Here is a 25,386-nt window from a genome sequence, read left to right as displayed (position 1 = left end):
ATATATATAGATATATAGAGATAGATAGATAGATAGAGATAGATAGAGATAGATAGAGATAGATAGATAGATATATATATAGCTTTGCCATTTACTGAACAAGAAGAGAGCAGCTGTACGCTACACAGACTACACTGCCACTGAGAACAGATACGTCACTTCCGGACGCCCTTTTTCTGATCGATGACATGACCACAAAGTCGATCATCGAACTGAGGCCTAGGGTGTCCTGGTGCCAAGTGCACATGTGAACATCCCTATGCTTGAACATGGTGTTCGTTATGGACAATCCATGACGAGCACAGAAGTCCAAGAACAAAACACCGCACGGGTTCAAATTGGGGGGGGCCATTCCTCCCAATCACGCCCTTCCAGGTCTCACTGCTATTGCCCACGTGAGCATTGGTCTCCCAGCAGAACGAGGGAGTCCCCAGAAGGTACGCCCTCTAGCACCCCCTCCTCTTGGCCCAAACGTGTTGTGAGGGTCAGCTGGGAACGGCTGGCAGAGTCCCCTGTCAGAAGTAGCTTCAACTCCCATCTTCGGCAGAACTTCGACCACATCCCGAGGGAGGTGGGTGACATAGAGTCCGAATGGGCCATGTTCCGTGCCTCTATTGTTGAGGCGGCTGACCGCAGCTGTGCATGTCGTGGCGGCAATCCCCAAACCCCTTGGTGGACACCAGCGGTAAGGGATGCCGTCAAGCTAAAGGAGGAGTCCTATAGGACCTTTTTGTCCTGTGGATCTCTGGAGGCAGCTGATAGGTACCGGCAGGCCAAGCAGAGTGCGGCTTTGGTGGTTGTTGAGGTAAAAACTCGGGCATGGGAGGAGGTTGGGGAGACCATGGAGAATGACTTTCGGATGGCTTAGAGGAGATTCTGGTCCACTTTCCGGCGTCTCAGAAGGGGGAAACAGTGCAGTGTCAACACCGTATATGGTGGGGATGGTGCGCTGCTGACCTCGACTCGGGACGTTGTGGGTCAGTGGGGGGAGTACTTTGAAGACCTCCTCAATCCCACTAACATGCTTTCCAATGAGGAAGCAGAGCCTGGGGACTCTGAGGTGGGCTCTCCCATCTCTGGGACTGAGGTTACCGAGGTGGTCAAAAAACTCCTTGGTGGCAGGGCCCCGGGGGTGGATGAGATACGCCAGGAGTTCCTCAAGGCTCTGGATGTTGTAGGACTGTCTTGGTTGACACGTCTCTGCAACATCACATGGACATCGGGGACAGTGCCTCTGGATTGGCAGACCGGGGTGGTGGTCCCCCTCTTTAAAAACTACAGAGGGATCACACTCCTCACTCACTCACTCATCACTAATTCTCCAACTTCCCGTGTGGGTGGAAGGCTGAAATTTGGCAGGTTCATTCCTTACAGCTTCCTTACAAAAGATGGGCAGGTTTTATATCGAAATTCTGCGCGTAATGGTCATAACTGGAAGCTGTTTTTCTCCATTTACTGTAATGGAGATGAGCTTGAACGCCGTGGGGGCGGAGTTTCGTGTGACATCATCACGCCTCCCACGTAATCACACAGTACATAGAAAACCAGGAAGACCTCCAAAAAGCGCTGAAGAAAACATGCATTATATAATTGAGAAGGCAGCGAAACAATAAGAAGCGACGAGTGACATATACAACCATATTCATGAGTTCTGCTACTGAAACAAAGCACGATGTAAACCTACACTTTAAATTAAGTTCATAGACAGGCTGCCGCTGGCGTTTGTAATTTAGTGCCTGCCCATATAAGGCCGTCCGTCAGCGGCAATCCAATAGCAAACTCCCACTATATATTCACGGGTGAAGGACTGTGTTTATGGAGAGAAAGATGAGATGGTCAGGGTGGTGTTTGACACAAACTCAGTGAAACTGCGAGAGAAAGTTTTAAGTGCCAGGACTAAGGTAACATTAAATACAGCCATGGACATAGCACGAGATGGCACCAGCACAGCTGGGAACCTTCGATGCATGTACACCGAGCGGCTCACGTGAACTGACGCATTGCACAGATATAAAGCAACAGTTCCAAAGAGCTGAACAAAACCAATTACACAATTGAAAAGGCAGCAAAAAATATGAAGCGTCTGATACATACAAACATATTCATAAATCCAGCTACTGCGGAAACAAAGCACACGTTGGAAAAAGTCAATGTCCCGCTAAAGGAAGACAGTGTAAAAAAAAAAAAAAAACCCATGCATGCAGTGTGTCAGATCTCGGATAAAGAAGAAGACGAGCTGTTTATTGATGCAGTAAGAAACGAATCGATGAATGAAACCTGTCATCTTTACAACGATTGACAAACACGGAATGTACCTTGAACACAACACATCCTACAAATACGAACCTGACTGAAAGAAATAATGATAATCAAATCCTTCATGACAGCAACACTCAGTAACACTCACAAAACAAATACTGTATATTGACAGTCATGTTACATTATTTTTAAAATGTTCCCTTTTCTTTTCTAGCTTTTTAACACACTACTTCTCACGCTGCGATATATATATATATATATATATATATATATATATATATATATCCCGAACTACATAGTCGAATAATGGATACTTTATTCGCCATCAATGATTGTTTTGGTAAAGCCATACTCAGTGTATTCATTAGATGAACGGTAAAAAGTAAGAGCGAGGGAGGATGACTTATTGAGGCATGCAGGCTGTAGTGCGATCAACTCTATCTGAATTGCGATCACATTTGAAAAAATATATCTTTTCAAGTTCTATTTAGTCCATATGTGTCAAACTCAAGGGCGGGCCACATCCGGCCCGGCGTGTAATTATATCCGGCCCGCGAGATCACTTTATATACTGTATTATTGTTATTAATGGCCCGGGTATATGAAGCGTAAGAGCGAGAGTTATCCATTTTAACAAGCAGCGTATTGCACTGATACGAAATAGCTGTTTGTGTATATATGTAGATATGTATGTATATATGTATATATATATGTTTATATATGTGTGTGTATATATGTGTGTGTGTGTAAACACACACACATATTATTTATATATATATATATATATATATATATATATATATATATATATATATATATATATATATATATATATATATATATATATATATATATATATATATATATATATATATATATATATATATATATATATATGACAACAACACTCATCACTCACAACAGTGACAAAACAATTACATTGGCAATCATGTTACGTTATTTTCAAAATGTTTCCTTTTCTTTTTCATTGCTTCAACACACTACTTCTCCGCTGCGAAGCGCGGGTATTTTGCTAGTCTATACTAATAAAAGGCAAAGCCCTCACTCACTCACTCACTCAAACATCACTAATTCTCCAACTTCCCGTGTAGGTAGAAGGCTGAAATTTGGCAGGTTCATTCCTTACAGCTTACTTACAAAAGTTGGGCAGGTTTCATTTCGAAATTCTACGCCTAATGGTCATAACTGGAAGGTGTTTTCTCCATTAACTGTAATGGAGTTGAGCTTGAACGCCGTGGGGCGGAGTTGTGTGACATCATCACGCCTCCCACGTAATCACGTGAACTGACTGTCAACGCAGTACATAGAAAACCAGGAAGACCTCCAAAAAGCGCTTAAGAAAACATGCATTATATAATTGAGAAGGCAGCGAAACAATAAGAAGCGGCGAGTGCATATACTACCATATTCATGAGTGCTGCTACCTCGGAAAGAAAGCAAGGTGTAAACCTAAACTTTAAATTAAGTTCATAGACAGGCTACCGCTGGCTTTCACATGCCCACAGGTAATGCGGGATACAAGTTTAATGAGAGGACGCAGGATATAAACGAGAGTTTTGATCACTTTGTAACTAAGTTAAAATTGTAGGTGAAGGGGTGTGCTTATGCAAATTCCGAGACTGTGTTTGTGGGGATTGACAGTTAAAGGCGGGTGGGGAGTCACGCCATCATCTCCCTCCCATTTACCTCATTTCGCTCTGAGCTGAGCTCCGCGGCTAACGCCGTCTTCGAAGCAACTTCGTCACACTGCCACCAAATACTCACAGAAAAATCCACAAGTTAATACACACGCTGTCTCTAGAGTTTCTCCACACTGAATCCTCCAGGCACTACTTACAAAAGGTTACATTGACAATCGTGTTACGTTATTTTTAAAATCTTTCCTTTTCTTAGCACAAGCACAGCTGAGAAGCTTCATGCATGTGCTCCATAACGCTAAAAATAATGCATTTAATCACACTTTGCATTACAAGCAAAGGGAGCTTTTGTCAATGCATGATTTCCTGGTACACCGATTACATTGATCAGCGCATCCCGATTCATTTTACCCTCGCACCACCTTAGTTTGAGAAGAAGTATGAAAAATATGAGGTTAACACAGAAAAACAGATCACCAATTCAAGCTTTATGAATAATCGATTCGCCATCAATAATTGTTTTGGTAAAGCCATCCTCCTTCCATTTTATAATTTTTCCGCCACTAGCCATGATTAAATGAACGGTAAAAAGTAAGAGCGCGAGGTGACTTATTTAGGCAGGAATATATATGACAGCAACACTCATGACAATGTCAATCATGTTACGTTATTATTAAAATGTTTCCTTTTCTTTTCATTACTTCTTTAACACACTACTTCTCCACTGCGAGCGGGTATTTTGCTATATATATAATATATGAATTACCTCCAAAGAGCGCTGAGACTTTTGATATCATGAACGTGTGTACAAAAGGGGTCTCCTGCCCAGCAAAAGTCGAGCAGCCAGCGCGTGCATAGCTGTGCCGGCCTTTGAGACGCTGACTGCGCTTCTGCCTTAAGTCAAAGTGAGCACTTTTAATTTTTTCTTCCTCCCCCTGCGCTATAGCCCAGACAAGTGCAAACACGGGACCCCTTTTCTACACCACGGCAAAATAATATTAAGGCGATTCACACTTTCTTTTGCACGATATATTATGAGGTCCTCAGCTCGGATTATGAAGACACACACGCGAGTGGAGGACTGACAGTGCCATCACAGCCGATTAATGGCGGGGCGCCTCACCAGTCTACACAAGACCCACCGCGACTGTCCCCAAAAGGCGATCATAACGCCAGCGAACACATCTCTATACTATATAAAAGAAAAGTCAACTTTCCTTTCTTTACACCTTTTTTCCTTTGATCCCAAACCAAAGCCTTTCTCTCTTAACACTGCAGAGGACACAAAACTAATTTTCTTTAATTGCCGGTAAGGCACATTACCAGAGGCACAAATTTGAGCGTTCACATAGAAAATGTAATTTCTATACCACAGCCGTCGTGTAGCGCCTTTCAAAAGGGATCTACTACCGAGAGATGATCCATATACATTTTAGCTGCTGTTAGTTACTTACCTGTTGTGTTACACAGTCTTTAAAATGTAGTTTACCTGCAACCACTCCAGTAGTGCTCAATGTACCTGTACTTCTTAAAACGTTAATGTTTTACTGTTTAATAACTTATAGACTATATTTTATTATTTTTCCCTTGCACTCAGTGACCAAAGCTATACACACACATATAGACACATACAAACATACACACAAACATATATATGTATGTATGTATGTATGTATGTATGTATGTATATATATATATATGACAGCAGCAATCCAAGCTGTGAGAAAACAGTAAAAAGGAGGCGTGTCAGACATCGTGGTACATTTTCTGATGCAGCTAGATGAAAATAACTTTGTGACGATGCCACCAAATACACAAAACAATTACTTTGACAATCATGTTACATTATTTTTAAAATGTTTCCTTTTCTTTTTCATAACTTCTTTAACACATGACATCGCTGCGAAGCGCGGGTATTCTGCTAGTATGTATGTATGTATATATATATACACACACACACACACACACAGTGGAACCTTGGTTCACGACCATAATTCGTTCCAGAACTTTGGTCGTAAAACGAGTTGGTCGTGAACTGAAGCAGTTTCACCCATAAGATTGTATGTAAATACAATTAATCCGTTCCAGACCGTACAAACTGTATGTAAATATGTAAAGATTAAGCACAAATATAGTTAATTACACCATAGAATCCACAGTGTAATAGTAAACTAATGTAAAAACATTGAATAACACTGACACAAAACACCCAGGCTCCCTGATCAGCTACACGAGCTGGCTCGCTCGCACTCTCTCTCTGTAGCACACACACCACCAAAGCCCCTCCCTACCTCAGCTACAGGAGCAGGCTGGCTCACGCGCTCTCTCTCTGTGTAGCGCACAAACACACACACACACACACACCTATCCGTCCCCCCAATCCCTTCCCTGTCAGCTGCCCGCGCTCTCTAATCTCTCTGTAGCACGTGCTTGCGCAGCACAGCACAGCAGAAAAAAAATCCAAAGCGCTTGCAAAAACCAATTCACAAGCAAACAAAAAAGTAAGATTGCAGGAGATCACGCTATTAAACCTAAAGCCTGATCGCTGTAAACAATGTTTTTAAAATGAGTTTTAAGCACAGCAGAAAAAACATCGCACAAATCCGAACTTCATTTAAAAACCAACTCACAAGCAACCAAAAAAGTAACATTGCAACAAATCACACGATGAAGTCCTCCATGTAAACAATTTTTAATGAGTTTTAAGCACAAGGAAAAAACCGAACATTTGAAAAAAAGAGAAATGTAACATCGCACCTAATTGCGCTATGAAAAACTCCATCTGTAAACCTTTCATGAGTTTTAAGCACAAGGAAAAAAGCGAACATTTGAAAAAAGAGAAAAATAACATTGCAACAAATCGCATTATGAACTAAAAAATTAAACTTTTGAAAAATCCGTAATACAAAAACCACCAAGAAAACTAACCTTGCATGAAACGAGTTCTGGCATGAAGTGTTTTCCTTCAGGTGTTTTCTCGGGTTTCTGGTGCTTTTAGCTGTTTAGCTGGTGGGAGTGAAAGCCTCATGCAGCCATTCCAAAAATAAAGTTCTTGTGACCCTCCAAAAATAAAGTTCTTGTGACCCTCCACATTACTGGCAGTCTGGCTTTGTTTACATTATGCTGCTTGAAAGCACGAGGGTTCTCCGATTGGTAAATGAGTAAACTGGTAAACAGTTTTTCCACCTTTTGTAATTTCTTTCTTTACTTAGATTTCAATTTTCTTCAAAACTTTCTTCTGACCACTCTCCACTTGCTTAGAAGCCATAGTTAACTGCAAAAGCACACGAAATACTGTAGAGCACAAAGAGAGTGCAAGTCTTATTGAAAACAATGAACAAGGAGTGGCTTTGCTTAAATGAAAAAGCATGGCAGCTCTCTTTCTCTCTCAGGCTGCCTGTGGGGGGAGGGGGATGGTTTCGCTTGCACTACAGCCTACAGATAGGCAGGCAAACACGTGCGGCAATCTCCTCCTCCCCCTTCCCAGCAGGCACGTGCTTGCTCGCTCGCTCTTGCTCTCTCTCTCTCTCTCTCAGCTGAGGAGGCAAGGGAAACTGGCTTGTTCAGCAAACACGTGAAGCAATCTCCTCCTCCCCCTCCCTAGCAGGCACGTGCTCGCTCGCTCTTGCTCTCTCTCTCTCTCTCTCTCTTTCAGCTCAGCTCAGACAGGCAAGGGAAACTGGCTTGTTCGTATACCAAGTGTGTGGTTGTGAACCGAGGCAAAAGTTTGGCGATCTTTTTGGTCGTGAACCGGGACGTTCGTGAACCGTATTTTATACATACATACATACATATACCTACATACATACATACATACAGTGGAACCTCTAGATACGAGTTTAATTTGTTCCAGCACTAAGCTTGTATAGCAAATTTCTTGTATCTAGAACAAAACTTCCCCATTGAAAATAATGGAAATCCAGTTAATCCATTCCGCACCCCCAAAAATATCAACATAAAAATCAATTTTCCTAACAAAAACACTGATAAATAAGTGTGGATACACTTTGTCTGCTGAGCATCATGTGATCATAACTGAGCTGATGGTTCTTCTCTCTCTCTCCCCCCTTATCTCTCTCGCTCGTCTCTCTCTCTCTCGCTTTGAGGGTAGAGAAAAGCCATGCAAAATGACACCTTTTATTGGCTAACTAAAAAGATTACAATATGCAAGCTTTCAAGGCAAATCAGGCTCCTTCTTCAGGCAAGATGTAATCAAAGCTTGCATATTGTAATCTTTTTAGTTAGCCAATAAAAGGTGGCATTTTGCTTGGCTTTTCTCTACATTCATAATGGCTAACATGGTACAACACCCTAGTACTCCTCTTGAGGGCAATCATCTCCTATTCTCCATCTGCATGTCCGCAATATTTTTGGATATGCTTATACGGTGAACTGCTACAGTGAAACAATGAAATCACAAGCACACAAACGCGTAGATCCTCACGCTACGGGAGAACAAGATACACTGAGTGAGCGGACGGGCTGGCAGCGTTAGCTTGGGTGAATCCCCGAGTCGAGGCGGATTGGGAGACGCGTCACGCATTAACCACAGCCTGGCTCGTGGCTTGTTACGCGAGCCAATGCTTGTATTTAGAGCCGAATTTTTCGCTCATACTTTCCTCTTATCTTGAATTTCTTGTATACAGAGGTGATCGTATCTAGAGGTTCCACTGTATGTGTATGTGTATATATATTATACACACACACACACACACACACACACACACACACACAGTGCATCCAGAAAGTATTCACAGTGCATCACTTTTTCCACATTTTGTTATGTTATAGCCTTTTATTCCACAATGGATGCAATTCATTTTCTTCCCCCGAATTCTACACACAACACCTCATAATGACAACGTGAAAAAAGTCTGAAGTTTTTGCAAATTTAAAAAAAATAAAAAAACAGAGAAATCACATGTACATAAGTATTCACAGCCTTTGCTCAATACTTTGTCGATGCACCTTTGGCAGCAATTACAGCCTCAAGTCTTTTTGAATATGATGCCACAAGCTTGGCACACCTATCCTTGGCCAGTTTCACCCATTCCTCTTTGCAGCACATCTCAAGCTCCATCAGGTTGGATGTGAAGCGTCGGTGCACAGCCATTTTAAAATCTCTCCAGAGATGTTCAATCGGATTGAAGTCTGGACCACTCAAAGACATTCACAGAGTTGTCCTAAGGTCACTCTTTTGATATCTTGGCTGTGTGCTTAGGGTCGTTGTCCTGCTGAAAAGATGAACTATCGCCCCAGTCTGAGGCCAAGAGCACTCTGGAGCAGGTTTTCATCCAGGATGTCTCTCTACATTGCTGCAGTCATCTTTCCCTTTATCCTGACTTGTCTCCCAGTTCCTGCTGCTGAAAAATATCCCCACAGCATGATGCTGCCACCACCATGCTTAACTGTAGGGAAGGTATTGGCCTGGTGATGAGCAGTGCCTGGTTTCCTCCAAATGTGACGCCTGGCATTCACACCAAAGAGTTCAATCTTTGCCTCATCAGACCAGAGAATTTTTTTCTCATGGTCCGAGAGTCCTTCAGGTCTCTTCTGGCAAACTCCAAGTGGGCTGCCATGTGCCTTTTACTAAGGAGTGGCTTCTGTCTGGCCACTCTACCATACAGGCCTGATTGGTGGATTGCTGCAGAGATGGTTGTCCTTCTGGAAGGTTTGGTATACACGTATTTATTTCCTTTATGTGCATTGGAACAACACAAAAAAAGAAGAGGAAAAAAAGCCAAATCTGACATTTCACACAAAACTCAAAAACCGGGCTGGACAAAATTATTTGCACCCTCAACTTAACATTTGGTTGCACACCCTTTGGAAAAAATAACTGAAATCAAGCACTTCCTATAACCACCACCAAGTTTGTTACACCTCTCAAGTGGAATTTCCGGCTACTCTTCTTTTGCAAACTGCTCAAGGTCTCTCAGATTTCAAGGGCACCTTCTCCCAACAGCAATTTTGAGATCTCTCCATAAGTGTTCAATCGGATTTAGATCCAGACTCATTGCTGGCCACTTCAGAACTCTCCAGCGTTTTGTCTTCAACTATTTCTGGGTGCTTTCTGGGGTATGTTTGGGGTCATTGTCCTGCTGGAACACCCATGACCTCTGACGCAGACCCAACTTTCTGACACTGAGCACTGCACTACATTGCGCCCCAATATCTTTTGGTAGTCTTCAGATTTCATGATGATTTGCACGCAGTCAAGGCATCCAGTGCCAGAGGCAGCAAAACATCCCCAAAACATCTTAGAAACTCCACCGTGTTTGACTGTAGGTACAGTGTTCTTTTCTTTGTAGGCCTCATTCCGCTTTCTGTAAAACAGTAGAATGATGAGCTTTACCAAAATCTTCTACCTTGGTCTCATCTGTCCACAAGACATTCGTCCAGAAGGATTTTGGCTTCCTCAAGTACATTTTGGTAAACTCCAGTCTGGCTTTTTTATGTTTCTGTGTCAACAGTGGGGTCCTCCTGGCTCTCCTGCCATAGTGTTTCACTTTGTTCAGATGTCGACGGATAGTTCGAGCTGACACTGTTGCACCCTGAGTCTGCAGAACAACTTGAATGTTTTGAAGTTGATTGGAGCTGTTTATCCACCATTCAGACTATCCTTCTTTGCAGTTTTTTATCAATTTTTCTCTTCCGTCCAACCCAGGGAGCTTAGCTACAGTGCCATGTGTTGTGAACTTCTTGATTATGTTGCGCACAGTGGAAAAAGGAACATGAAGATCTCTGGAGATGGACTTGTAGTCTTCAGATTGTTGATATTCTGTCCACAATTTTTTTTCTCAAGTCCTCAGCAATTCTTTGCTCTTCTTTCTGTTCTCCATGCTTAGTGTGGCACACTCAGACACACAACAGAAAGGTTGACTCAACATTTCTCCATTTTAACTGGCTTCAGGTGTGACTGCTATATTGCCAGCACCTGTTTCTTGCCACAGACGAGTTCAAACGAGCATCATAATATGCTTGAAATAAAATGATTTACCTACAATTTTGAAAAGGTGCCAATAATTTTGTCCAGCACATTTTTGGAGTTTTGTGTAACATGATGTCAGATTTGGCTTTTTTCCTCTGTGTCTGTGTTGTTCCAAAGCACATAAAGGAAATAAACATGTGTATACCAATACATTTGTAATTGCAACAAACTTCTGGGAGAAATGGTGCATTTTTTGGGAAAATTCCAGGGGTGCCAATACTTTCGGCCATGATTGTAAATAAATAAAATGAAAACTACAATTTTAAACACTGAACTAAATAAAAATAAAAACAATTTGACTCCACTGAAAATTAGAACAAAGTAAAAATTAATTTTATAAAATTAAAACTACAATTAATATCAGAACTGAAATATTGCAGCTGTCTACCACACTACTTGGTAGCTTATTCCATAGGTTTATAGATCTGTGTAAAGAAAACCTTCCTAATGTTTGTGCGGAATTTACAGATAACAAGCTTCCAACTGTTTCCACATGCTTTGATGAGCTCATTTTAAAATAACAGACTTAATCCGCTATATTAATTCCCTTCATAATTTTAAACACTTCAATCAAGTCTCCGCTTAATCTTCTGTTCCTCATAAATTATTTCCTGTAGCCCTCGAATCAACCATGCTGCTTTTCTCTTCCAGAGCTGCTATGTCTTGTGCCATGTCAAATTTGTAGCCTGGATACCAAAATTGTACACAGTACTTCAGATGAGGCCTCATCAGCGAGTTAAAAAGCTTAAGTATAACCTCTTTGGACTTGTTCTGTAGACATCACGCTATATATAATCTAACATTCTGTTAGTCTTCTTAATGGCTACTGAACACTTTCTGGCAGTTGATAGTGCCAAGTCCTCTACAACCCCTACATCCTTCTTATAAGGTGTACTTTTGATTCTGAGACCTTGCATTGTGTATTCAGACTCAACATTTTTACTTCCTATATGCAATACTTTACATTTATTGACATTAAATTTCTTCCTCTACTTCATAGGTCCCTCAGCTGTGGGGCATCTGTTGGAAAAGAAAGATTCACTGATCTTGATTAGCCAACAATGCTGTGGTACAAGCCTGCAATGGGTTTTAACATCTTTGCAGAGTCAATGGAGGCTCTGATCGGGGCTCTCAAGAGACTGAGCAAGGAGTCTTCGTGTCTGAGCTTGCGAGTGTCCTGGATAAAAACCAAGGTCCAGGCCACTAATGACCTCTTAGGCACAGCTGTCAGCAGTGTGTCTGTCTGCGGAGTGTATGTCGACCTTGTTGAGAGCTTTACTTATCTCAACAGTCATATCTCTGGTGACTCTTCCTATAAAGTCAGTAAACTGTGTGGGAGAGCGTTAAGGGTCATGAAGTCGCTGGAAAGGGGTGCGTGGCACTCCCGATATCTATGCAAAAGAACAAAGGTCCAAGTCTTTAGAGTCCTGGTTCTAAGACGCTATCCAGTGACCTGAGATGAAGACTGGACTCCTTTGGTACTGTGTCTTTTCAAAGAATCCTTGGGTAGCGCTTTTTTGACTTTGTGTTGAATGAGTGGTTCCTCATGGAATCCTGAATGAGGCACATTACCTGCATTGTTATGGAGCATCAGTTACGGCACTGCAGCCATTTGGCGCAATTCCCTGAGGGTGATCCAGCTCACAGGATCCTCATTTTTGAGGACCCGAGTGGCTGGACCAGGCCAAGGGATGCCCAAGTAACACCTGGCTGCAGGTTGATAGAGGGTCATTTCCAGAGGGTGGGACTGGACCGTGTGTCTACCTAGGGGTTGCCAACCAGAATCCTGAGCTTTTTCATCATGTGGTGGGTGCGGCAACACACTGTACCAGTGCATACTTCCCAACGTGACCTGACCTATGTCCCTCTGTAATGACTCGGCGGATTCTAGATTATCTGCCAATCCACTAATTTTGGGATCAATCTTAACCAGTTTGTTACCATATTCCTATCCAAATTATATATATTAAAAATAGCAGCGACCCCAAAAATGACCCCAGTGGAACACCACTCTTAACGTCAACCAATTCCAATAGGGTTCCTTCACCCTTCACTAACCCCTCACCATAACTCTGTGCTTCACGTGTCTGAGCAAATTTTGCATCCATCAACAAACACCATGAACTCCCACTTCTTTTAGTTTGATAACCTAACAGTCATATGGCAAATTATGAAATGCTTTCTGAAAGTAAAGATACATAGCATCATAAACTCCACTTTGATCATATCCTTTTGTTGCTTCCTCATAAAATTCAATCAAGTTGATAAAACATGTCCTTCCTCTTCTGAACCCATGTTGATTGCTCATATTCTTGCCATGTGTTGCTCAGTGTTATCCTTAACACTAGAACTCACCAAAGCCTACGAAAAAACTCGTAAATCCATCCCACCTTAAATCACTTCGCACCTCTCCGTCAGCGTCTTTTGTCTTGTAAATGTGTCGATAAGCAGCAAGCAGCCGGTCATCACATCCCCCCCCCACCGCCGCACAAAGTTTTCTTAGCTCAAGTCTGTTTACCTGCCTGTCAGTTGCTTAGAGCTGTATTGAGTAAATACTATATTGTTATTTGGAACACATGCATTTCATGTGTGTTCTGTGTCTACAACAATCTATATAAACACATCGTTAAAACAAACGTTTTTCATGTTTTAGTAATAATTGACAAAATGAAGACATGAAGTCTGAAGTCCAAATATGAAATAAACACTTTCACAAGAGGTACAAGTATAACAAAACAAGTACACTTTTATTCAAGAATATAACTGCAGAAAAAGAACCTGCGTTTGGGTGCCACATTGACATGTCGTCTTGAATAAGACTGCTTTGGCGGCACAGCTGCTCGCTGCTTGTCAACAAATTTACAAGACAAAAGACGGTGACAGAGAGGTGTTAAAGGATTTAAGGTGGGATGGATTTACAAGTTTTTTCATAGGCTTTGGTAATTCTAGTGTTAATAATTCTTTCAATTTATTTTCCTGTGGTGCAGAATAAGCTTACTTTCCTACAGTTGCTTGGATCTGCCCAGTCACCATTTTTATAGAACAGGATATTTGCCATTTTTTCCAGTACTTTGGAATTTCCACACTGCACAGTGACGTACTAAAATATGCTACATGGGTTTATATATGTGCTCACTAAACTCCTTAAAAACTTCAAGATATATATTATCTGGTCTTGGCGATTTGCTTGATTTCAGCCTATTTAATTTAAGCAGTACCCTCAAAAATTTCCAACTCACTCAATACCTCCTTAGTAGTCTTTTACCACTGGGAGGTTATCTTCTTCCTCACATGTGAGGACGTCAGAAAAATGAAAGTTCAAAGCATCTGCTATTTCACTGTCTGTATTTTTTAATTCCCCTTTACCTTTATTTATGCCAGTTACATAATTTACCCTTTACCCTGATGCAATTCACCTCCTTCTTGACTGTTTTTACTATCAAAACGCTGAAAGAATCTCTTTGGGTCATCTTTTGTATTACCTGCTATATTCTTCTCTATCTTTTAGCTTCCCTTATACGCTTCTTAACGATTCCCCTCATGCTTTCGTATAGCCTACAATTAACACTGGAGTTATTAACCTCCTTAACATTAGACCAGAGCCTAATGCAGGCTGTAAAAACAGTGCTACAAACATTGGTCAGGAGGGTCACTTGGGCAATGGTATAGACACATCTCGCATTAAAACTGAGGATTACTCAGGCTATAAAAATGCCAAAAGGGTTACTGCCCATCGTTACTTTGGCAATGGTATAGCCATGTCTTGCATAAGCATCAGGCCCGAACATTATCATGACAAGGATGTTGATGCACCTTCTCCTAACCGTATAATGGCATTTTGAAGGAAACGTCTCTCATCAGCAGTGATGATGAGGTGAATCTTTCTTCTGGCTGTGAAAATTGAAATGGAATGTAAAAACTGAAACGGTCAGTGAAACCAAAACGGATTCTGGTGAATCTGAAAGTGATGCTCGTGTCACGCACACATATGCACTTTATATTATTACTCACTAGAATTATTATTTGCATCATTATTATACTTTCTACACTTCTTTATGTTCCCAAAAAGAAGAAGCCTTTGATTTCAGTCTGTAACAGCCAATGCAAAGTTTGGGCATATATACCGTCAGCACAGCATGGTCCGATATTAACACTAGCTTGGCGAATTGCTTGCATACTGAAGGAACTTAAGCTGCAGGTGGAAGTCCCCTTTTGCTTATGGTGCCAAGCAGAGCTGAGTTGCATTACAGCAGTCTATTAGCCGGAAAAAGCGCTGTGAAAAAGCAGTGTGTTGCTACTGTTCTGTCTTTGTCTAGTCTGATAGCAGTCACAGGACATCGTATCTTTCATTGCCGGTACAACAAACAGTTCTGGGCAGGCATCAGCCACAGTGCTGCTCTTGTGAAAAGAATGGAGTTAAATGCCATCAACTCAAAGATGGAGGGTCAAGATCGTTGTACCACGTGAACGTCACTGAAAGAGTAAAACTGAACAATAAAAAAAAAACAAGTGCTAACTTTTACAAGTAGCCAAAATTTACACCAGGTGTTACAGATTTAAATCAAAAGTACTTTTTTTTTTTTTACTGTAGAAATAATATATAATAATAATAATAGCAGCTCACAACTCAAAACGCAGAGTGCCCAGTTTCAAACCCTGAACCTTTGGGTTATAAGGCTGCAGTACTTAACTCTGCACCATTCAAGAATACGTGTAAACTTCCTGTTGACTGGCACTTCATCTCAAGTTTTTAACTCATTGACAGCCACATGTAAATCAAATCAAACCCCTTTTGGTTATATTCTTGATTAAAAACGCACGTGTTTATTTGATATTTGGTCTAAAGTCTTGACGCATTATACACTTATTAGTATAACATGGAAAAGGTTTCTTCTTCAGGTATGTGTTCACCATTTCTTGCATTTCTTTTCATCCTACACTTACCCAGATCTTTGTAAACATGGAGCACACATTAAATGCATGTATTCCAAATAACGATATACTCTATTGTTTACCCTATACAACTCAAGGCACATCACACACAGGTAAGGAGTCTTGGCTTAAGCTAGGAGAACTTTTTGCCCGAGCTGAGCTCTGTCAACAGGGGGGATGGGACAGCAGGCTCCTTGCTGCTTGTGCTGATCGACGCATTTACAAAACAAAAGACGCTGATGGAGAGGTGCAAAGGGATTTAAGGTGGGCCGGGATTACATGTTTTTTTTGTAGGCTTCAGGAAATCTCGTGTTAAGGAAAAAGAGATTAAAATAAGACATGACTGAAGTGTTTAAATCTATAAAGACAATTAGTAGAGTTTATTGAGAATATTACTTTACAATGCAGTCAACAAGAACAGAGTGTTACAGTGGGTAATTTCACACAAATGTCAACAAAATACTCAGCAAAATAGGGGTCCCTAAACTGTTATTTTTGTTTTATACAAATTAAGTAGTTTTTTATGACTGTCTCTTATTAAATATCCTTTTAAACATACATTATAAAGAAACAAACAAGAAATACAAAACTGAAAAGATTCAAGAAAGCAAAGTTAATGATACAAAAGATTCACAGATATATGTTGAAAAAGTTTTTTTTAGATTATTTCATGTGATTTGTATGGTTTTTTTTTTCTTGTTTTCGCATTATAATACCAAGACTTTGCCTTAAGGATGTTTGAATGTAATATATTTTAATATTAAAATCTATGTTCAAAGTAAAACAGTGAGAAAAATCAACTACAATGAGCTCAGTTGATTTGCATGTGGGGGCCTGAAACTTCTGGGTATCTTACGGTTTTAGCAGTAAGGGGATATAAAATTTCCATGTTTTCTCTGTGAATGGGACAGCATTGCCAAGTCTTTATATAACCAGCTAGAAAAGAAAGCTAAAGCTTGGGATGGTAAACATCATCATATCTCACCTGGTGAATCCTTGTAAAGTGTGGCGGCTACTACTACTACTACTACTGCTGCTTCACATTAAGCTTGGTTTAATGATGTGGTCTGACAAAGCCCTAACAAAGATGGAGCCTGTTTAATATATTTGTGCCAAAAAATTCAGGGTTTGTCTTGAGATAAATTGAAAGTGGTCATTCTTGCTAGACCTTATATTAGAAAACCAATCACTTTTGTAGAATTTGACAGTGCAATGAATGGCTTGGCACTTCTGTATCACTCAAAGAAGTCATTTCTAAGTTAAGTAACAATAAAGATCCAAATAATAAAACTCTGGAAAATGTATTACTTAAGTTAAACTGTGTTGTGACAAGAGTCACAAATTTCACTTTTTGGATTCACAATTATTTTTCTCTGAAAATCTTGTTAAGGTGAGTGAAGAGCTGGGTGAAGAATTCCATCAGGAAGAAGGTACCAGTATATTGGGATGTTAGTATGTTGTATACTTTGTTATGTTTTAATTACATTTATCTTTTCAACTTTGTACTTGTTGAATACATCCTAATCATTTTTTTGTTTTTATGAAAGCAAATTAAAATAACTTCACAATGATAATTTTAAGAATTTATATTTACAGTTTTGAATATCAGAAAAAAAAATGTTCTTTTCCACCAGCCCTTAAACTTTGAAAATGATTTGTTAAGCACTTCACTTTTAATACACTGGAAGAGGGTCCTAGACAACTGACACCACCACATATGAGGATTCATAAAAGAAAGTAACAAGGTGTCATAATGTATGTACTGGGGCTATAACGTTAGAATCGACACATATCTTCTGCCCGAGTATCTAACACAAAAATTACAAAATTATTTAGTAGCAAAGCGCAACTTTATCATGATAATCAAAAAGAATCACACAAGACAGTAACAAAACAAGACCTCGTCGTTTATAATCGATATATGCAGCGTGCAGATTTCACATCTTTGCAAGGTGGATTATAAAGTGGATTCTAAGCGGAAAACCTGACAACGCATTGAAACCTGACGAGGGTTAATTTTTATTTTATTCACTGAGGCTGACATAGGTGACGAATAACACCATTTGGAGTGCAGCTACTTCGCCCTTCTAGGTATCTGAATTATTTATTGCTACAAGTTGAAATGAGTGGCTAAATGCCATTCTTTCCACTGAACAGAACAGCTTACGTGTGGTTTCGGTGGGCCACAGAAGGAAGTTGAAACAGAAGTTTTTCACTGCGACACACTTAGCCCTACCACTGTTTAAACATACAAATTCATATTAGTTTAATCGAGTCCATCTCTTTTGACCTCACTGGACAGACCGGATCGCTACTGCACGACTCTGCTGGAAGTTTTCTGTAAATGACCCCACTAGTTTTCCGTCCTCGAACTACGTAACGATATTCTTACCTGTAAATGAGACACGACCAGACTCTTGTTTCCTTCTCCGTGATATTTCCACTCATTTACATCCATTTGGTCCAATTCCATAACACTGACTCTTTGCTTTACCCACAAGTTGGATCTTCTAATTATCTTAAACAGAGACACAATTTTTTTAAAACTCTAACCATTAACTATATTTTAGGGAAAATTACTGAGGTTTTTTCTATTTTGGCCCACTGACACACCGGACTGCCGGCCTTCTTCAGGAAGTCTCTTCCTATTGGTTTCTTTAACGAATAACCTTTTAACTAACTCCTCTCATAAGCTGATTGCTGCGGAAAACCAACAACATTTTGGAACGTGCTTGGCTGTGTAAAATGTCAATCACACTGTCTCATTCTACACCTTACTGCCTATTCGACTGCCACTATGTAATAAGAGCCGTTCCAAATGGAGATATGTAATGACGTTAAAAAATCACGCGATGTGATTGGTTAGTAGTGCCAAATTACGGAAATGAATGCTGCGTTCACGTGTGGTAGACGGTTTGGAACTTTGACATGGAATTACTGAGAAGGGTCCGGCTGTAGGCCGAAGAGTCGGCCTTCCATAGTCCGTAGAAAGAAAAAGAGAAGAGCTGCTGTACAGTTTTTCCAATTCGAAAAAGAAATGGAGCTGAAAACGTTTTCTGCCACTGAACAATGGCACAACAGAATCAGGTATGGATTCGCAGAATACAAAGCTCAATATATTCAAAGAAACTTTAGATCCATTAAAGAAAACTAATGAGATGTATTATTATATACTGTATAGCGAATCCAAACATTCTCAGTTTATCGTCATTACTGACGTCCTATTTTTAAGCATATCTTTTAAATTATTTTTTTACCTCTTATATTATTTATTTTACTATTTGCCATATTATTTAATTTATAGTAACTTTTTCACATATTTATGAGATGTTATGTAGAGAATCTGCAATGTTAGTGTACAGTATGAAAGGTATTTATGTTTATCGTTGTCAGTAACGTTTGTTAAATATATTATTTAACTTGATTTTTCTGTACTTAGTTATTTATAAAAGCACGTTAGCGGTTTCTGCCAAATTAGTATTACATATTATTTTTGTCTTGATTTCCACAGTCGCATTTCTCCATAAAGGCAGAGAATATAAAACCAACTTTGATTACATTGAGTAAATATCAAAATCAATCCAAAGCAAAGACCACAGCATCCTGCTAACAGCCTTCAGAGACATGAAGGCCACATTTATGTAGTATGCAGGTAATTATGCTAGTAGTGTGTGCTTGCAAACAATACTGACGTTTAGATTTCTGAACTGGAACTTTTTTAAATCCTGCATTTTCTGTTTGGCAGGTTTTACTATTAACAAATGTAACACTGGGTGTGTAACAAGTGGCTGTTTCCATTGTTGTTTTTGTTTAAAAGTCATTGTCAAAACAGTTTTACTATGTCAGTATTTAATATTTATCTTTGATTAATTTTTAAATGAATAGCCATGACTGTGGAATTGTCATGTTGATGGTATGACCATTTCATATTGTAACTATCTTTTTGTGTATGTATGTATTTAATGTTGTGTCCAGGTTTCCAAATGATCATTTTGTGGTTTCTCAGTATTTCATCCTCGAGGCCCCCTTCAAATTTTAACGAGGTGTGTCTCAACTTTAGTCCTTTTCTTTCATTGTAGCATTTGTAGAGGGAGGATTATATCTGGTTACTGGTTCTCATTTTTGTCACCTTCTACAACTTGTCTTGGATATTGTTATTTTTATTTTATTATACAGTGATCCCTCGCTATATCACGCTTTGACTTTCGCTACTTCACTCCATCGCAGATTTTAAATGTAAGCATATCTAAATATATATCACAGATTTTTCGCTGGTTCGCGAATTTTTGCGGACAATGGGTCTTTTAATTTATGGTACGTGCTTCCTCAGGTTGTTTGCCCAGTTGATTTCATACAAGGGACGCTATTGGCGGATGGCTGAGAAATTAATAATAATTAATAATAATAATATTTAATAACCCAATCAGAGCACATATTACGTATTAAATAAAACTCCTCAATGATATACGATATGCTTCCCGCGCAGTGCTTCGCACACTTCAAAGCTCTAACAGCCCGTATTGATTTTTGATTGTTTGCTTTTCTCTGTCTCTCACTCTCTCTGACATTCTCTGCTCCTGACGTTGGGGGTGTGAGAGGAGGGGCTGCTGGCACAAAGGCTGTTTGCTTGGAAGATACGGACGCTCCTCTAAAAAATGCTGAAAGACTACCTTCACATTGATCCCTTCATTGCGGCTGCTTTATCGCTGGTGCTTCATTTACTTAAAAGCCCAACAGCCCAATTAATTTTTGATTGTTTACTTTTTTCTCTCTCTCTCTCTCTGACATTCTCTGCTCCTGACGGCACTCCTTTGAAGAGGAAGATATGTTTGCATTCTTTTAATTGTGAGAAAGAACTGTTATCTCTGTCTTGTCATGGAGCACAGTTTAAACTTTTGACTAAAGGGTGTTATTTCATGTCTAGAGGGCTCTAATAATGTTACAAAAAATTTGTAGAAGGTTGTGAACAGGTTCTCTATGATCTAACTGCGAAAATATTAGATTTATAAATAAAGAATGCTACTTCGTGGAAATTCATTTGTCTGTCTGGAGCGGATTAACCACGATAAACGAGTATTTACTGTATAACTGTGCAGAGAATATTTATAAACAGTGTGGGAGAGTTTCTAAAGGCTTAAAATATATACAAATAACCATACAAACATATGGTTTCTACTTCGGATTTTCACCTATCGCTGCGATCGAGGAGGGATTACTGTATTTGTATTTGTTTTAATTTCAGCATACTGCCCCTAATGGTTTTGAAGTTCCAGAAACACCTACCTTTCAAAATCTATATATTTTAAATATATGTTTATAATGGTTTGCATAAATATTTTTGTAACATTAAACTCCTTTTAACAACTTGACTCTGCTCAGTCCTCTTTAGAATGAAATGCCGTCTTCCGTCTTTGAGGAAGTGCTGCTGTAGAATGTTGCTTGAAAACTCCAGCCCCAAGAGGTAAATGACATTTAAATTTCCTTTAATAACTTTTAATTTAGTTTAGTCTTCAACTGGTATGGTCTTCAGCATGTCCGTTACACTCTTTTGGATGTTTTCTAAAGTCCCGAAATGACGTCCTTTGAGGACATTTTTCAGTTTAGGAAAAAGTCACACGGACTGAGGTCAGGTGAATAAGGGGGCTGGGGAACCACAGGAATGCCTTTTGAGGTCAAAAATTCTGTTATGGAGAGGACAGTTTTTGGGCACCATTTTGGCACAGACCTTTCGCATGTGCAAATGTTCAGTCAAAATTTGATGAATGGTAAATCTGTTCAAATTTAATTGTTCACCCAACATTCTTAATGTTAAACGACGGTCTGATCTTCACACGTTCGATGTTTTCATTGGTTTTCGAAGTTGAAGTCCTCCCTGAACGGTGTTCATCTTCAACGTATTTTCTGCCTTCCAAAATGATTTGTGCCAGCGAAAAACATGAGCTCGGGATAAAGAATGTTCCCCATAGGCCTGTTTTAACTTTTCAAACGTCACACGTGCCGTTTAATGGCAAAACGTTGCTCCAAATTTCGCTGCTCCATTTTGCGTGACGCACAACCAAAAACACAACTTCGCTAATAGCAGTCACACAAATCACGTAGTTAACGGAAGGAGTTGAAACTCGCACTGAGTTATGGGAGGGTACTGATGCACGTGCTCTATCAAGGACAACAGCGCAGCGTTGCCAGATCGCTTGCAGTGTTGCCAGTCTCATTACTTTTCTGCCACACCTCGTACTTAGCCAGCCATATTATAAATCAAAGACAAATAGTCAAAATGCTTACCATTATAAACTTAGTGCTTCTTTTTGAAATCACTGAAGTAACTGCTGACGTTGGATTTAGCGAGCAAATACCTTTCTAAATGAAGGCCAAGAACAAACCAAAAAATTAGAAGGTACAGAAATAATGGACAGCCAGGACAGGGTAATTTTTTATTCTTATTCTTTTATTTCTTTTTTTATCATTTCCTTAGATGAATATTATTTTCTCTGTTTTCAGGTTTAGACTTTATTGAGCCATTAATGAAAAGACAGAAGATCAGTAAAGACTTGCACTACCTCTGAAGTGAACAAATGTCTCGCTATTCCATAGCACTGTGTTCTGCAGGTTTCAGATTTTTTTCTTTTACAAGAAACGTCGGCCTCCCTTCTCCAATATCCAGCACAAGGTACTGATGAGCAAGTACAGACACATCACTTTATAAACTTCCATAAGAATAACATTTTGTTGATGCTGGCTTACAATGCCTGTGATATAGTGAATAAAATGTATAAAAAGACTTAATGCTTACTTCAGATGCCGACTGTTAATTGATAACCAGTAGGAGTCAAGGCCCAAAAGACAAAAAGCCTGTTTTACATCTTCAGATAAACTGTACTATTAGTATAACTCTTAACTGCCTTAAAACATTTGAAATGCACTGTGTGCTGTGTTAATAATAGTGTATGGTAAGAAACATTGAAGACTTGTAAAATCTGCGATCGAATGCAGTAATGCTAATAATGTATAACAAATTCAGAATGTACTGTACATTATTTTTTTTACTTTCTCTTTCTTAGATTCCTTGTAAATGTGAAGGAAAAGGCTATAAGCTTTATGATGACCATTTAAAGAACTTTTTTTTTCTTTTTTTAATAAAACGTATTACAGCAACACGGAATCCTTCAGCATCTTACCGAGGCAGAGAAATGCTGTGCTGAGAACATTTCTATGTTCAGGGGGCTAATCTCACTCCCTGCATTACTGTCAATGGACAAAGACGACATTGAGGAGGCCCTTCAGAAATTTGATTTGTTATCTGAATTTCCAGAAGAAGAGGAGAGGGAATATGTCTTCAGACCCTTCATCATCCTTTTTTTTTCACACATGGAAGACATGCATCTGTTTTTAGATAACGTGAGAGAAAAAAGGAAAATGACTGTTTAGTGAGAAAATGTAGCAAACATATATGGCCATCATTGTTCAGTTTACAACCTACAATTCTTGTTCTATATTTTATATATTCTGTAACTTTTTTTGTAATAAATGTTGCAAACCAACTTCATCTTTACAGTCCAGTGTCTCAAATCTGCACTTCTTAGTGTTATGTATTAAAATAATGTTTTATAAAGCAGGGCAAGGCAATTTGTATTTATAAACGACATTTACAACAGCAGCCAGAACTGAACCAAAGTGCAGTACAAGGAAGGGTAAAAGAAGCAATTCAGATATACATATGTACACAGCACGAAACTGCAAGAATAACCAACCATTACATAAAAGATAAACCCACACCCATACATATTTCTAATCATGAATGTACATGATCCAACATATATAAAAAAATGTCAACCTCTTGTAGGGTCAAATGGCAGCAAGAAGAAATAAGACTTTAATGATTACTTAAAAATGGCCTGTATTGGAGCAGACCTAATATAATAAGGTGAGCCATTCCAGAGAAAAACAGTAGCCACCGCAAACGCCCGATTCTCCCTTTGTTTCAGCTTTGCCCTCGGCACAACTAAGAGCCTCTGGCTAGTAGACCGCAGGGCTCTCGTTGGCACATACAAGTGAAGAAGTTCCAAGAGGCAAGATGGGGCTGATTCACTCAAACATTTGAAAACAAGAAATAGAATTTTAAAATCAATTCTGAAACAGACCAGAAGCCAAGGAAGCAAGGTCAGTATTGGTGAAATATGGCCATACATATAAGAGCCATTCAATAAGGGAACAACAAAGTTGTGGAATAGTTGTAGGCGTCATAACAGGACCTGACCAACACCTACATACAAAGAACTGCAATAGTCCAAATGAGATGTTATAACCGCTTGTATGGCCTTTTCAAGATCACTGAAAGAAAGGAAAGCCTTTGCCTTGAAGTCTCAGTTGGAAAAAGCTTCATTTAACCTCACAATTTGTCTGTTTGTCAAGTTTGAATGAGCTGTCACAGATCACACCTGGACTCCTAACTGAAGCTTTATGATACATACTGTATATGGCAAGGGATCCAAGAGCAACATCAGAGGCACTCAAACTCTGTTAACTTTTGAACAGCATTATCACAGTTTTATTATCATTTAGTTTAAGAGGATGCATTGCCATCCAGGTTTTAATATCATTCAAGCATGCATGGAGGGTCTATATTTTCTCACTTTGATTTTAGTGGCAAATATATTTGAGTGTCATCAGCATAGATAATACTTGTTAACAATGGAGCCTAAAGTTAACATGCATATCAATAAGAGAACTGGTCCAAGGATGGAACAATGTGGAACCCCACAAGTAAGAGGAGCTACAGAGGATGAGAATTCACCCAAATGAATAGAAATGCTCCTGTTTCTTAGATAAGATTTAAACCATTTCAGGGCATTACCTTGGATGCCAACATAATGTTCAAGGTGGGATATAAGAATTGTAAGATCCACAATATCAAAAGCTGAAGTAAGATCTAGCAGTGGAAAGGGTTGTGTGACTCTCCCAATATCTGCAAAAGGATGAAGGTCCAAGTTTTTAGAATCCTGGTGCTTCCTGTCTTGCTATATGGTTGTGAGACATGGAAGCTATCCAGTGACCTGAGACAAAGACTAGACTCCTTTGGTACTGTGTCTGTTCAGAGAATCCTTGGGCATCGCTGGTTTGACTTTACGTTGAATAAGCAGTTGTTCATGGAGTCCCGAATGAGGCATATTACCTGCATTGTGAGGGAGCATCAGTTATGGCACTATGGCCATGTTGTGCGATTCCCAGAGGGTGACCCGGCTCGCAGGATCCTCATGGTTGAAGACCCGAGTGGCTGGACCAGGCCAAGGGGACTCCCATGTAACACCTGGCAGTGGCAGATAGACGGTTGTTTCCAGAGGGTGGGATTGGACCACTTGTTTGCCAGGGGGTTTGCCAACCAGGATCCTGAGCTATTTCATGATGTGGTGGGTGCGGAAACATGCTGTAACAGTGCATGATCTCCGGCCTGATCTGACCTAACCTGTTCAAAAGTCTGGGCAACATAGAACTGAAGGCTGTTGTTGTATAATTTGTATCTAATACTGTTGAGTGTTAGGGGTGTAAGTA

The 25,386-nt window shown here is 39.7% G+C and overlaps 1 protein-coding gene and 1 long non-coding RNA gene across 2 annotated transcripts in view; one reads left to right on the top strand and one right to left on the bottom strand.

The window, feature by feature from the left end:
• ippk (inositol 1,3,4,5,6-pentakisphosphate 2-kinase) overlaps window positions 1–18,599 on the bottom strand; it is a 130,980-nt gene extending 112,381 nt beyond the window's left edge. Inside the window, exon 1 of the mRNA XM_039770856.1 lies at window positions 18,233–18,599. Within this exon, the coding sequence (XP_039626790.1) occupies window positions 18,233–18,313 (81 nt within the window). The 5' untranslated portion in view covers window positions 18,314–18,599. The remainder of the gene's footprint in view (window positions 1–18,232) is intronic.
• A 121-nt stretch (window positions 18,600–18,720) lies between these two features.
• On the top strand, window positions 18,721–23,383 carry LOC120540258. The gene is made up of 5 exons (XR_005635782.1): window positions 18,721–18,927; window positions 19,352–19,492; window positions 21,220–21,301; window positions 22,339–22,507; window positions 22,899–23,383. It is a non-coding gene; the product is annotated as an uncharacterized LOC120540258 (long non-coding RNA).
• Window positions 23,384–25,386: the final 2,003 nt, after the last annotated feature.

Source organism: Polypterus senegalus, chromosome 12 (assembly GCF_016835505.1).
Source record: "Polypterus senegalus isolate Bchr_013 chromosome 12, ASM1683550v1, whole genome shotgun sequence".
Classification (NCBI taxonomy): domain Eukaryota; kingdom Metazoa; phylum Chordata; class Cladistia; order Polypteriformes; family Polypteridae; genus Polypterus; species Polypterus senegalus.
This window is presented reverse-complemented; position numbering and strand designations above follow the sequence as displayed.